At 45.3% G+C, this 13,754-nt stretch overlaps 1 protein-coding gene across 1 annotated transcript; it reads left to right on the top strand.

The window, feature by feature from the left end:
- The first annotated feature begins 12,292 nt into the window (after positions 1–12,292).
- On the top strand, positions 12,293–13,121 carry LOC139389526 (sericin-1-like). Its single transcript, XM_071136346.1, has 2 exons — positions 12,293–12,616; positions 13,095–13,121. The coding sequence occupies exons 1-2, from the start codon at positions 12,293–12,295 to the stop codon at positions 13,119–13,121; spliced, it is 351 nt and encodes a 116-aa protein (XP_070992447.1).
- Positions 13,122–13,754: the final 633 nt, after the last annotated feature.

Here is a 13,754-nt window from a genome sequence, read left to right on the forward strand (position 1 = left end):
GACATTTGGTGCTGATAATCAGCCCATAGCATTGTCACCAGCTTGCTCAGTGAGCACCATTCTTGTCTTCTTTTGCACTTCGGCCTCGGAGGAATAGGTTCAGGCTGAGGCTCAGAATATGAAGAATCCGAGATTTCATGATTAATTTCTTTCCCGCCATCTAAGTCGTTTTCATTCAGATCTTGTAGCTGTGCTAACACACCATGTACGTCTATTTGTGTTAGTTTTCTTCCCATTGTAAATTACACACGCTCTCACTGTGTACTTCCAGTAGGCCAGAGTAGACTGATAAAACTGTTTGGATTTGGTGGACTGATATAGGGTTCATACCATTTTGAGATTATAATTAGAATAGATCCATACAATAGAATGGCCCGCCCTGTTCTTCATTCACAATCGGTGATTACACAGTTGTGCATCTTTCGGGAGAAAGAATGAGCGGAGAATGAGCGGAGCAGGCCCTACTGTCAGGAGAATGAGCGGAGCAGGCCCTACTGTCAGGAGAATGAGCGGAGCAGGCCCTACTGTCAGGAGAATGAGCGGAGCAGGCCCTACTGTCAGGAGAATGAGAGGAGCAGGCCCTACTGTGGGGAGAAGGAGCGGAGCAGGCCCTACTGTCAGGAGAATGAGAGGAGCAGGCCCTACTGTGGGGAGAAGGAGCGGAGCAGGCCCTACTGTCGGGAGAAGGAGGGGCAACAGGGGAAATTACATTCAAATGACATGCCCTCCTAAAACTGGTTACAACTCCAGTTCTTTTTGTGATATTAAGATTCTAACAAAGGCAGTGTGTTACATATACTTTTTTAGGAAAAGTCATGAACGGACTTAAAAAAATAAATACATTCATGAGTAGTCAAAATGACTGCTTTATCAGTTATAGTGTTAACCCACAAGCCTATATCATATCACCACTCGTATCCTCTCTGCCAAACAGTGAAAGAGCACACCAGCAGCTCACAAACGCACGCACACGCACAGCACTATCATCACACACAGCCATTTTAACAAGACATATAAACAGATCTTGTCTCTCCAGGTCAGCAAAACAGTAACCTGATAAGAACACAGTCCAATTTAGGGGAGTTTACACTAACATTGGAGTCATCTAAGCCCCTCAATCACAGTTGTGGTCACCTCTCTCTCTGAGCATTCTGTTAGGCTCTCAGGGTGTCTCTTAGGGTGTTCAAAGAGAGAACATCCCCATCACGTATCCATCATTTACAATATGATGACTTGAGGGAAAACAGAGTCTTTGTTGAACCATTTATCACACTGAAACCTTGCTCTTTTTCTTCAAACTGGAGCAGCTACTTTTGACAGAAGTTTGCCTGGTTCCCCAAAACAAGAACTTTAGTTGGGAGTCCTTCCATTTGTCAAAGGTCCCATGCAGCATATCTCCAATGTTGTGATTGAAGCCTCAGTTTGTGGGGGATGGAGGAGGAAGGTGGATCAGTCAAATAAAGTTTGGGTCTTAATAACTGAGTCAGAGGGAGAGAGAGGGGGACAGAGAGATAGAGAGAATTAGATAGGAAAGAGAATTCATGATTAATGTTGAGCTCAGATAACTGTAATGAAAAAAATATATATTAATGGACAACCTGTGTGTGTGTGTTTGCGTGTTCCCTGGGGGTCTTCACTGTTGGTTAATTGTAAATATGATCTTGGAAATCTCCTCTGATTTAAAAAGACTATCAAACCAGTAGGTTTTCTTAGTTGGCTTTGTGCGATATAGGGTGTGTTTCTAAGAGAGGGAATAACTTATATATACACACACACACACACACACACACACATCAAAGTAGAAAAGTGCTGAAGTCAACATTGAGTAGCTGTAATTTATGCAGCATCATTCACATAGACACAAACACACGCACACACAAACCACAAAAACAAAAACATAGACAGGAATTGATGAAGGTGGGTGTAGGATCATTTTGGAGAGCTCTCCTGATCCACCGATGAAAATTCAACAACTGTGTGTTTCATGACTGTTTTACAGGACATTTTAAACTTGTTTTCCCAGAACTGACAGACAGAAGACAGACCTTTCACCCAGGAGTTTATAACTAACACCAAAAACCCAATTAGACAAATTTTTCCACATCAATCCACAAAACATGTGCTTCTGCTTTGAGACAGGACAGTTTTTAACTGAAAGGTGAAGAAAAACAGCCAATTAAAGGAGGTTTAAAGCCAAACACTAATTGTTGTTATTTAAATCAAAGTTGTTACTACAGACATCTGGTTGTATCTGGAACACAACACAGAGACATCTCAAGGCGAGCGGAAGAAACAAAGTCAATCCACACAGGCAGACCCCCCCCCACACACACACACACACTCGCATGTGCACCCAGTCACACACACATGCCATAGGGACAAGGCATCAGGTTTCAGAACGGTAAACAGCCATCACTACCATGACAGTTAGTCAGCAAGGAGGGTACGAGGCATGGAAGGCAATGATGCTCATACAGACCAACGCACACACACACACACACACACACACACACTCTGTTGGCTTTCAAAACAAGGGTATTAATCATAATTACGCACAAACACACACACACACACACACACACACACACATACACACTAACACAGAGACCCAGACACACACACACACACACACACACTAGCTGGTTGCGCCTAGGAGACAAATACACTGACACCTCAGCGTACCCTGACACCTCACTGACACACAAACACATACACACACTGACACCTCACTGACACACAAACACACACACACACTGACACCTCACTGACACACAAACACACACACACACACACACACTGACACCTCAGCGTAGCCCTAACGGCAAACATAGCAACCAAGGTCAACTGGCATAGCAGCCTGTGCAGATAGTCTTATAGAAGTATCTCCAGAGACACACAGCGTTGGTATAATGACATATTGTTTATCAGGCGTTATACCATAGAGAGTAGGAAATGCTAGCATCAACCACGAGTAAGGACTACAGGTAGGTACCCTTGTGTATGTGTGCGTGTGTGTGTGTTCGGTGTAGAGTTTAACTTGAAGACTGTAACTCTGACTTTCAACATGTAGCATATTACTATTAGGTCTCTAAACACACAAAGCCTCTAAACACACAGGCTCTCTGTCAAGGCCTCTAAACATACAGTCTCTCTGTCAAAGCCTTTAAACACACAGTCTCTCTGTCAAGGCCTCTAAACACACAGTCTCTCTGTCAAAGCCTCTAAACACACAGGCTCTCTGTCAAGGCCTCTAAACATACAGTCTCTCTGTCAAAGCCTTTAAACACACAGTCTCTCTGTCAAGGCCTCTAAACACACAGGCTCTCTGTCAAGGCCTCTAAACATACAGTCTCTCTGTCAATGCCTCTAAACACACAGACTCTCTATCAAAGCCTCTAAACACACAGACTCTCTATCAAAGCCTTTAAACACACAGTCTCTCTGTCAAGGCCTCTAAACACACGGGCTCTCTGTCAAAGCATCTAAACACACAGTCTCTCTGTCAAAGCCCCTAAACACACAGTCTCTGTGTCAAAGCATCTAAACACACATACTCTCTGTTAAAGTCTGCAAACACACAGTCTCTCTGTCAAAGCCTCTAAACCCACAGCCTCTCTGCCAAGGCCTCTAAACACACAGTCTCTCTGTAAAAGCCTTTAAACACACATTCTCTAAGGCAAGGCCTCGAAACACACAGGCTCTCTGTCAAGGCCTCTAAACATACAGTATCTCTGTCAAAGCCTCTAAACACACAGACTTTCTATCAAAGCCTCTAAACACACAGTCTCTCTGTCAAAGCATCTAAACACACAGTCTCTCTGTGAAGGCCTCTAAACACACAGTCTCTCTGGCAAGGCCTCTAAAAACACACAATCTCTCTATGAGAGCTTCTAAACATACAGTCTCTCTGTCAAAGCCTCTAAACACAAAGTCTCTCTGTCAAGGCCTCTAATCACACAGGCTCTCTGTCAAAGCCTCTAAATACACAGGCTCTCTGTCAAAGCCTCTAAACACACAGTCTCACTGTTAAAGCCTCCAAACACACAGTCTCTCTCTCTTTTTGGTAAAAACTCAACTCGTCGTGTTTGGAGGACAAAGACTGCTGAGTTGCATCCAAAGAACACCATACCTACTGTGAAGCATGGTGGTGGAAACATCATGCTTTGGGGCTGTTTTTCTGCAAAGGGACCAGGAAGACTGATCCGTGTAAAGGAAAGAATGAATGGGGCCATGTATCGTGAGATTTTGAGTGAAAACCTCCTTCCATCAGCAAGGGCATTGACGATGAAACGTGGCTGGGTCTTTCAGCATGACAATGATCCCAAACAAACCGCCCGGGCAACGAAGGAGTGGCTTCGTAAGTAGCATTTCAAGGTCCTGGAGTGGCCTAGCCAGTCTCTAGATCTCAACCCCATACAACATCTTTGGAGGGAGTTGAAAGTCCGTGTTGCCCAGCAACAGCCCCAAAACATCACTGCTCTAGAGGAGATCTGCATGGAGGAATGGGCCAAAATACCAGCAACAATGTGTGAAAACCTTGTGAAGACAGAAAACGTTTGACCTCTGTCATTGCCAACAAAGGGTATATAACAAAGTATTGAGATAAACTTTTGTTATTGACCAAATACTTATTTTCCACCATCATTTGCAAATCAATTCATTAAAAATCCTACAATGTGATTTTCTGGATTTTGTCTACTCATTTTGTCTGTCATAGTTGAAGTGTACCTATGATGACAATTACAGGTCTCTCTCATCTTTTTAAGTGGGAGAACTTGCACAATTGGTGGCTGACTAAATACTTTTTTGCCCCACTGTAAATGATTTAATTTGATTGCTTTTCTTATTTTCGTGAAAATGTTGCCTGATGCTAGCAGAGCTTAGCCACAGCATTATGCCATGATAAACTTACACAAATGCTTGTCTAGCGTTGGCTGTAAAATATATTTAAAAAATCTGAGATGACAGTGTCATTAACAAAAGGCTAAGCTGTGTCTCAATATATTTCATTTGTGATTTTCATGAATAGGAACATTTTCTAGGAAGATTTATGTCCACTGCATTATGCTAATTCGTTTGAGGCTATGATTACGCTCCTGCATGCGGGATGGGTAGTATCAAGAAGTTTTAAAGCCTCTAAACACACAGTCTCTCTGTCAAAGTCTCTAAACACACAGTCCCTCTGTCAAAGCCCTTAAACACACAGTCTCTCTGTCAAAGCCTCTAAACAAACAGACTTTCTATCAAAGCCTCTAAACACACAGTCTCTCTGTCAAAGGCTCTAAACACACATACTTTCTATCAAGACCTCCAAACACACAGTCCCTTTGTCAAAGCCTCCAAACACACAGGCTCTCTGTTAAAGCCTCTAAACGCACAGACTCTCTGTCAAAACCTCCAAACACAAAGGCTCTCTGTCAAAGCCTCCAAACACACAGCCTCTCTTTCAAAGACTCTAAACACACAGCCTCTCTGTCAAAGCCTCCAAAAACACAGTCTCTCTGTTAAAGCCTCTAAACACACAGACTCTCTGTCAAAGCCTTTTAAACACACAGGTTCTCTGTCAAGGCCTCTAAACACACCCAGACTCACAGTTAAAAACTCTAAACACACAGGCTCTCTGTTAAATCTTTTTAAACACACAGTTTCTCTGTCAAGGACTCTACACACACACAGTCTCTCTGTTAAAGCCTCTAAACACACATTCTCTCTGTCAAGGTCTCTAAACACACAGCTCTCTGTCCAGTCATCTAAACAGACACTCTCTGTCAAGGTCTCTAAGCACACACCGTCTCTCTGTCAAATCCTCTAAACACACAGCCTCTCTGTCAAAGCCTCTAAACTCAAATAGCCTCTCTTTCAAAGACTCTAATCACACAGTCTCTCTGCCAAAGCCTCTAAACACACAGTCTCTCGATCAAAGTATTCTAACCACAAAGTCTCTCTGTCAAGGCCTCTAAACACACAGTCTCTCTGTCAAACCCTCTAAACACAAAGCCTCTCTGTCAAGGCCTCTAATCACAGAGTCTCTCTGTCAAAGCCTCTAAACAAACAGACTTTCTATCAAAGCCTCTAAACACACAGTTTCTCTGTTAACGCCTCTAAACACACATTCTCTCTGTCAAAGCCTCTAAACACAGTTTCTCTTTTAAAGCCTCCAAACACACAGACTCTCTTTTAAAGCCTCCAAACACAGACTCTCTGTTAAAGCCTCTAAACACACCGTCTCTCTGTTAAAGCCTTCAAACACAAAGTCTCTCTGTTAAAGAATCCAACCACACAGTCTCTCTGTTAAAGGCTCCAAACACACAGTCTCTCTGTTACAGCCTCGAAACACACAGTCTCTCTGTTAAAGCCTCTAAACACACATTCTCTCTGTTAAAGGCTCCAAACACACAGTCTCTCTGTTACAGCCTCGAAACACACAGTCTCTCTGTTAAAGCCTCTAAACACACATTCTCTCTGTCAAGGTCTCCAAACACACAGAATCTCTGTCATGGTCTCCAAACACAGTCTCTCTGTCAAGGCCTCCAAACACACAGTCCCTCTGTCAAAGCCTCCAAACACACAGTCTCTCTGTCAAAGCCTCTGAACACACAGCCCCTCTGGCAAAGTCTCCAAATACACAGTCGCTCTGTTAAAGCCTCAAAACACACAGTCTCTCTGTCAAAGCCTCCAAACACACAGTCCCTCTGTCAAAGTCTCCAAATACACAGTGTCTCTGTTAAAGCCTCCAAAGACGCAGTCTCTCTGTCAAACCCTCTATGATCATCTGACACAGCTCCAAGGCAACAGACACAGCTCCAAGACCACCGACACATTCCATACGGACACAGCTCCAAGGCCACAGATACATTCCATACTGACACAACTCCAAGGCCACAGATTCATTCCATACTGACACAGCTCCAAGGCCACAGACACATTGCATACTGACACAGCTCCAAGGCCACAGATACATTCCATACTGACACAACGCCAAGGCCACAGATACATCCTATACTGGCACAACTCCAAGGCCACAGATACATTCCATACTGACACAACTCCAAGGCCACAGATACATTCCATACTGACACAGCTCCAAGGCCACAGATACATTCCATACTGACACAACTCCACGGCCACAGATACATTCCATACTGACACAACTCCACGGCCACAGATACATTCCATACTGGCACAACTCCAAGGCCACAGATTAATTCCATACTGACACAACTCCAAGGCCACAGATTAATTCCATACTGACACAGCTCCAAGGCCACAACTCCAAGGCCACAGATACATCCTGTACTGGCACAGCTCCAAGGCCACAGATACATTCCATACTGACACAGCTCCAAGGCCACAGATACATTCCATACTGACACAACTCCACGGCCACAGATACATTCCATACTGACACAACTCCACGGCCACAGATACATTCCATACTGACACAACTTGAAGGCCGCAGATACATTCCGTACTGACACAACTTCAAGGCCACAGATACATTCCATACTGAGACACAACTCCAAGGCCACAGATACATTCCGTACTGACACAACTCCAATGCCACAGATACATTCCGTACTGACACAACTCCAATGCCACAGATACATTCCGTACTGACACAACTTCAAGGCCACAGATACATTCCATACTGACACAACTTGAAGGCCGCAGATACATTCCGTACTGACACAACTCCAATGCCACAGATACATTCCATACAGACACAACTCCAAGGCCACAGATATATTCCATACTGACACAACTCCAAGGCCACAGATACATTCCATACTGACACAACTCCAAGGCCACAGACACAGTCCATTCTGCGACTATGGAATCCTGACCTGTTCACCGGACACGCTACCTGTCCCAGACCTGCTGTTTTCAACTCTTTAGAGACAGCAGGAGTGGTAGAGATACTCTTAATGGTCGGCTATGAAAAGCCAACTGACATTTACTCCTGAGGTGCTGACTTGCTGCACCCTCGACAACTATGGTGATTATTATTATTTGACCACGCTGGTGATTTATGAACATTTGAACATCTTGGCCATGTTCTGTTATAATCTCCACCCGGCACCGCCAGAAGAGGACTGGCCACACCTCATAGCCTGGTTCCTCTCTAGGTTTATTCCTAGGTTTTGGTCTTTCTAGGGAGTTTTTCCTAGCCACCGTGCTTCTACACCTGCATTGCTTGCTGTTTAGGGTTTTAGGCTGGGTTTCTGTACAGCACTTTGAGATATCAGCTGTTGTAAGAAGGGCTTTATGAATACATTTGATTTGATACTGACACAGATCCAAGGCCACAACTCTAAGGCCACTGACATATTCCATACTGACACAGCTCAAAGGCCACAGATACATTCCATACTGACACAACTCCAAGGCCACAGACACATCAAACAACTTATCCTATACCCACAAAACACATTCAATATGAAAAGGTCCAAATCCACACACAAAAACACCGTATTCAAATCCAGACACAATCTATCGCTGGGGGCAGACTCAGAGTTCCTACCCTGTAGACTGTCTTTGATCCCATTTGACAGATGGGGGGTCCTTTTGTAGTCTTCGGAAAATGTGCCCTTGACTCAAACACACACAGTCTCACAGGCCTCATATAATGAGCATGGACAAGAACAAAGACAAATATCCCCCAAAACATGGAAAAGAGGGAGACATGCTGCCAGATATGCACACACACACACACACACACACACACACACACACACACACACAGAGACACACACACACACACACACAGAGACACACACACACACACACACACACACACAGAGACACACACACACACACACACACACACACACAAAAAGACAGACTCACACACCCTGTTAATTAGCTAGGACCGTGGCCCTGTAGCAGGCCTCCAAGGTTGCATTTTGCTCCCCAAACACACACACACACACACACATACACTTTCAACCAAACTCTGAAGCATTTATTTGTAGGTGAAAAGCATTCCAGGGGAAGCTGGTTGAGAGAATGCCAAGAGTGTGCATAGCTGTCATGAACACATTGGGTGGCTACTTTGAAGAATCTCAAATATAAAGTATATTTTGATTTGTTTAAAACTTTTTTGGTTTCTTACATATGTGTTCTTTTATAGTTTTGATGTCTTAACTATTATTCTACAATGTAGAAAATAGTAAAAATAAAGAAATTAGTATGTGGTTCCAAACTTTTGACTGGTACTGTACATATATATACAGTATAAAATCATATTTAAAACACATTTCGACTATCCAGATATCCAAGGGAAAATCGTGATATTATTTGAATAGTGAAATAATTTCATACCTAATACACACACGCACGATACACACAGGATACACACACACATAGAGACACACACACATTCACACACACAAGACACACAAACACAAACAGGACTCACACAAACACACAAGATCAAGCGACGCTGAGAACAGCTGGGGCATGTGATTGGTCTGACGGATCCCCCTGTGAGGTTGTCACGGGATATAGTTACTCTTCGGCCAATGAGATCACTGACCGCACAGAGATCACCTGACCTTAGAGAGTGACATATGCCAACTCACACCAGCATCAGAGGGGTAGCTGGCAACAAACACGTCAAAGTCAGAGGACCAGAAGCCGCACACACACATTGGCGTCAGAGGAGAAAGAGCCAGCACACTACTGGACTTACCACTGGGTACACAACATGCGGTGATGGACACACACACGCACACGCACACGCACACACACACACACACACACACACACACACACACACACACACACACACACACACACACACACACACACACACACACAACACACACACACACACACAAACAGAGTAACAGCATGGGCTGAATATGATATCAACAGTTCAGCCTTTAGTGAAGAACTACCACACACACACCTCTCATATTAGCTTATATTGTGTGAGGTCTCCTGAGACACATTTCATTCCCACACTGCAGATGGACAGAAGAACACTGTCTGGTCTACACATTACAGAGGTCAAAATGGATGATGCTGGCTAGCCATGGGACTGCAACAGGCTGCCAGTACAAACATTGCATATAGCTGGAATTATATACACACACTGCCTATAGATATAACTAGATACACAGTGTCTACAGATGGAACTAGATACACACACTGTCTATAGATGGAATTAGATACACACCGTCTATAGACGGAATTAAATACACAATGTGTATAGACGGAATTAGATACACACAATGTATATAGATGGAATTAGATACACACACTGTCTATAGACAGAATTAGATACACACTGTCTATAGATGGAATTAGATACACACTGTCTATAGATGGAATTAGATACACAAAATGTCTTTAGATGGAATTAGATACACACAATGTCTATAGACGGAGTTAGATACACACAATGTCTATAGACAAAATTAGATACAGACGGAATTAGATACACACAATGTCTAAATATGGAATGAGATACACACTGTCTTTATATGGAAATAGATACACACAATGTCTATAGATGGAATTAGATACTCACACTGTCTATAGACAGAATTAGATACACGATGTCTATATATGGAATTAGATACACACAATGTCTATAGATGGAAATAGATACACACAATGTCTATAGAGGGAATTAGATACACACAATGTCTATAGAGGGAATTAGATACACACATTGCCTATTGACGGAATTAGATACACACTATTTATCGATGGATTTAGATACACACAATGTCTATAGATGGAAATAGATACACACTGTTTATTGATGAAATTAGATAGACACAATGTCTTTAGACAGAATTAGACACACACAATGTCTATAGACAGAATTTGATATACACTCTCAATAGATGGAATTAGATTAGATACACACACTGTCTATAGATGGAATTCGATACACACTGTCTATAACTGTCTATATTATGCCAGCAGCATACCACCCTGCATACCACTGCTGGTTTGCTTCTGAAGTTAAGCAGGGTTGGTCCTGGTCAGTTACTGGATGGGAGACCTGATGCTGCTGGAAGTGGTGTTGGAAGGCCAGTAGGATGCACTATTTCCTCTGGTCTAAAAAAAATATCCCAATGCCCCAGGGCAGTGATTGTTGACACTACCCTGTGTAGGGTGCCGTCTTTCGGATGGGATGTTAAACGGGTGTCTCAACTCTCTGAAGTCATTAAAGATCCCATGGCACTTATTGTTAGAGTAGGGGTGTTAATCCCGGTGTCCTGGCTAAATTCCCAATCTGGCTCTCAAACCATCACGATCACCTAATAATCCCCAGTTTACAATTGGCTCATTAATCCCGCTCCTCTACCCCTTAACTATTCCCCAGGTCGTTGCTGCAAATGAGAACGTGTTCTCAGTCAATTTACCTGGTAAAATAACGGATAAATAAATATAGATGGAATTAGATACACACAATGTCTATTGACGAAATTAGATACACACACTGTCTGTAGATGTTAGTAGATACACACAATGTCTATAAATGGAATTAGATTAGATACACACACTGTCTATAGATGGAATTAGATACACACTGTCTATAGACGGAATTAGATACACACAATGTCTATAGCTGGAATTAGATACACACACTGCCTATAGTTGTATTTAAATGCACACTGTCTATAGATGGAATTCGATACCCACTGTCTATAGATTAATTAGATTGTAACGGCATTCCTCCCCCTCTTCTGAGGAGGAGTAGCGAGAAGGATCGGAGGACCAATGCGCAGCGTGGCAAGTGTCCATAACATTTATTATAAGATATAAACTGAACACTATGAAATATAAAACAATAAACATGAACATGAACGAAAACCGAAACAGTACCGTGTGGCAACAAACACACAGAAAACAAACACCCAAAACTCAAAAGTGAAACCCAGGCTACCTAAGTATGATTCTCAATCAGAGACCACTAACAACACCTGCCTCTGATTGAGAACCATACTAGGCTGAACTCAAAACCCCAACATAGAAAAACACACATAGACTGCCCACCCCAAATCACGCCCTGACCATAGTAAATAAAGACAAAACAACGGAAATAAAGGTCAGAACGTGACAGTACCCCCCCCCCCCCCCCCAAGGTGCAGACTCCGGCCGCAAAACCTGAACCTATAGGGGAGGGTCTGGGTGGGCGTCTGTCCGCGGTGGCGGCTCTGGCGTGGGACGTGGACCCCACTTCACCACAGTTTTTCTCCGCCTCATTGTTCGCCTCCATGGCCTCTTATGAGCGACAACCCTCGCCGCCGACCTCGGACTGGTGACCCTAGAAATGGGTCCCGAATGGACGGGAGATTCCGGCAGCGCCGGACAGGTGGGCGACTCCGGCAGCGGCGGACAGGAGGGAGACTCCGGCAGCTCCGGAGTGAAGGGCGATTCTGGCATCGCCTGGCTGACTGACGGCTGTGGCGGCTTCTGGCTGGCTGACGGCTCTGGGGGCTCCTGGCTGGCTGACGGCTCTGGCGGCTCCTGGCTGGCTGACGGCTCTGGCGGCTCCTGGCTGGCTGACGGCTCTGATAGCTCTTGGCTGACTGACGGCTCTGGCGGCTCCTGGCAGATTGACGGCTCTGGCGGCTCCTGGCTGGCTGACGGCTCTGTTGGCTCAGGACAGACTGGTGGCTCTGGTGGCTCAGGACAGACTGCCGGCTCTGGCGGCTCAGGACAGACTGGCGGCTCTGGCGGCTCAGGACAGATGGGAGACTCTGGCGGCTCAGGACAGACGGGAGACTCTGGCGGCTCAGGACAGACGGGAGACTCTGGCGGCTCAGGACAGACGGGAGACTCTGGCGGCTCAGGACAGACGGGAGACTCTGGCGGCGCTGGAGAGGAGGAAGGCTCTAGCAGCGCTGGACAGGCGGGAACACCTGTAGGCAGAAGACGGAGAGAAAGCCTGGTGCGGGGGGCTGCCACCGGAGGGCTGGTGTGTGGAGGTGGCACTGAGCCTGCCCAACCTTACCTGGTTGAATGCTCCCCGTAGCCAGGCCTGTGCGGCGAGGTGGAATAGCCCGCACTGGGCTGTGCTGGCGAACCGGGGACACCATGCGTAAGGCTGGTGCCATGTACGCCGGCCCGAGGAGACGCACTGGAGACCAGATACGTAGAGCCGGCTTTTTTGGCACCTGGCTCGATGCCTACTCTAGCCCGACCGATACGAGGAGCTGGAATGTACCGCACTGGGCTATGCACACGCACTGGGGAAACTGTGCGGTCCACCGCATAACACGGTGCCTGCCCGGTCCCTCTCTCTCTCCGGTAAGCACGGGAAGTTGGCGCAGGTCTCCTACCTGGCTTCGCCATACTCTTCGTGTACCTCCCCCCAAGAACATTTTGGGGTTGCCTCTCGGGCTTCCAGCCGTGCTGCCGTGCTGCCTCCTCATACCGGCGCCTCTCTGCTTTCGCTGCCTCCAGCTCTGCTTTCGGGCAGAGGGGAACATCGCCGTCCAAAATCTCCTCCCAAGTCCAGTTCTCCAGGTATCGCTGCCTCTCGTGCTGCTGCTGCCTGCTGCCACACTGCTTGGTCCTTTGTTGTTGGGTGTTTCTGTAACGGCATTCCTCCTCCTCTTCTGAGGAGGAGTAGCGAGAAGGATCGGAAGACCAATGCGCAACGTGGTAAGTGTCCATGACATTTATTATAAGATATAAACTGAACACTATGAAATATAAAACAATAAACGTGAACATGAACGAAAACCGAAACAGTACCGTGTGGCAACAAACACACAAACGGAAAACAA

Source organism: Oncorhynchus clarkii, chromosome 30, assembly GCF_045791955.1.
Source record: "Oncorhynchus clarkii lewisi isolate Uvic-CL-2024 chromosome 30, UVic_Ocla_1.0, whole genome shotgun sequence".
Lineage (NCBI taxonomy): Eukaryota > Metazoa > Chordata > Actinopteri > Salmoniformes > Salmonidae > Oncorhynchus > Oncorhynchus clarkii.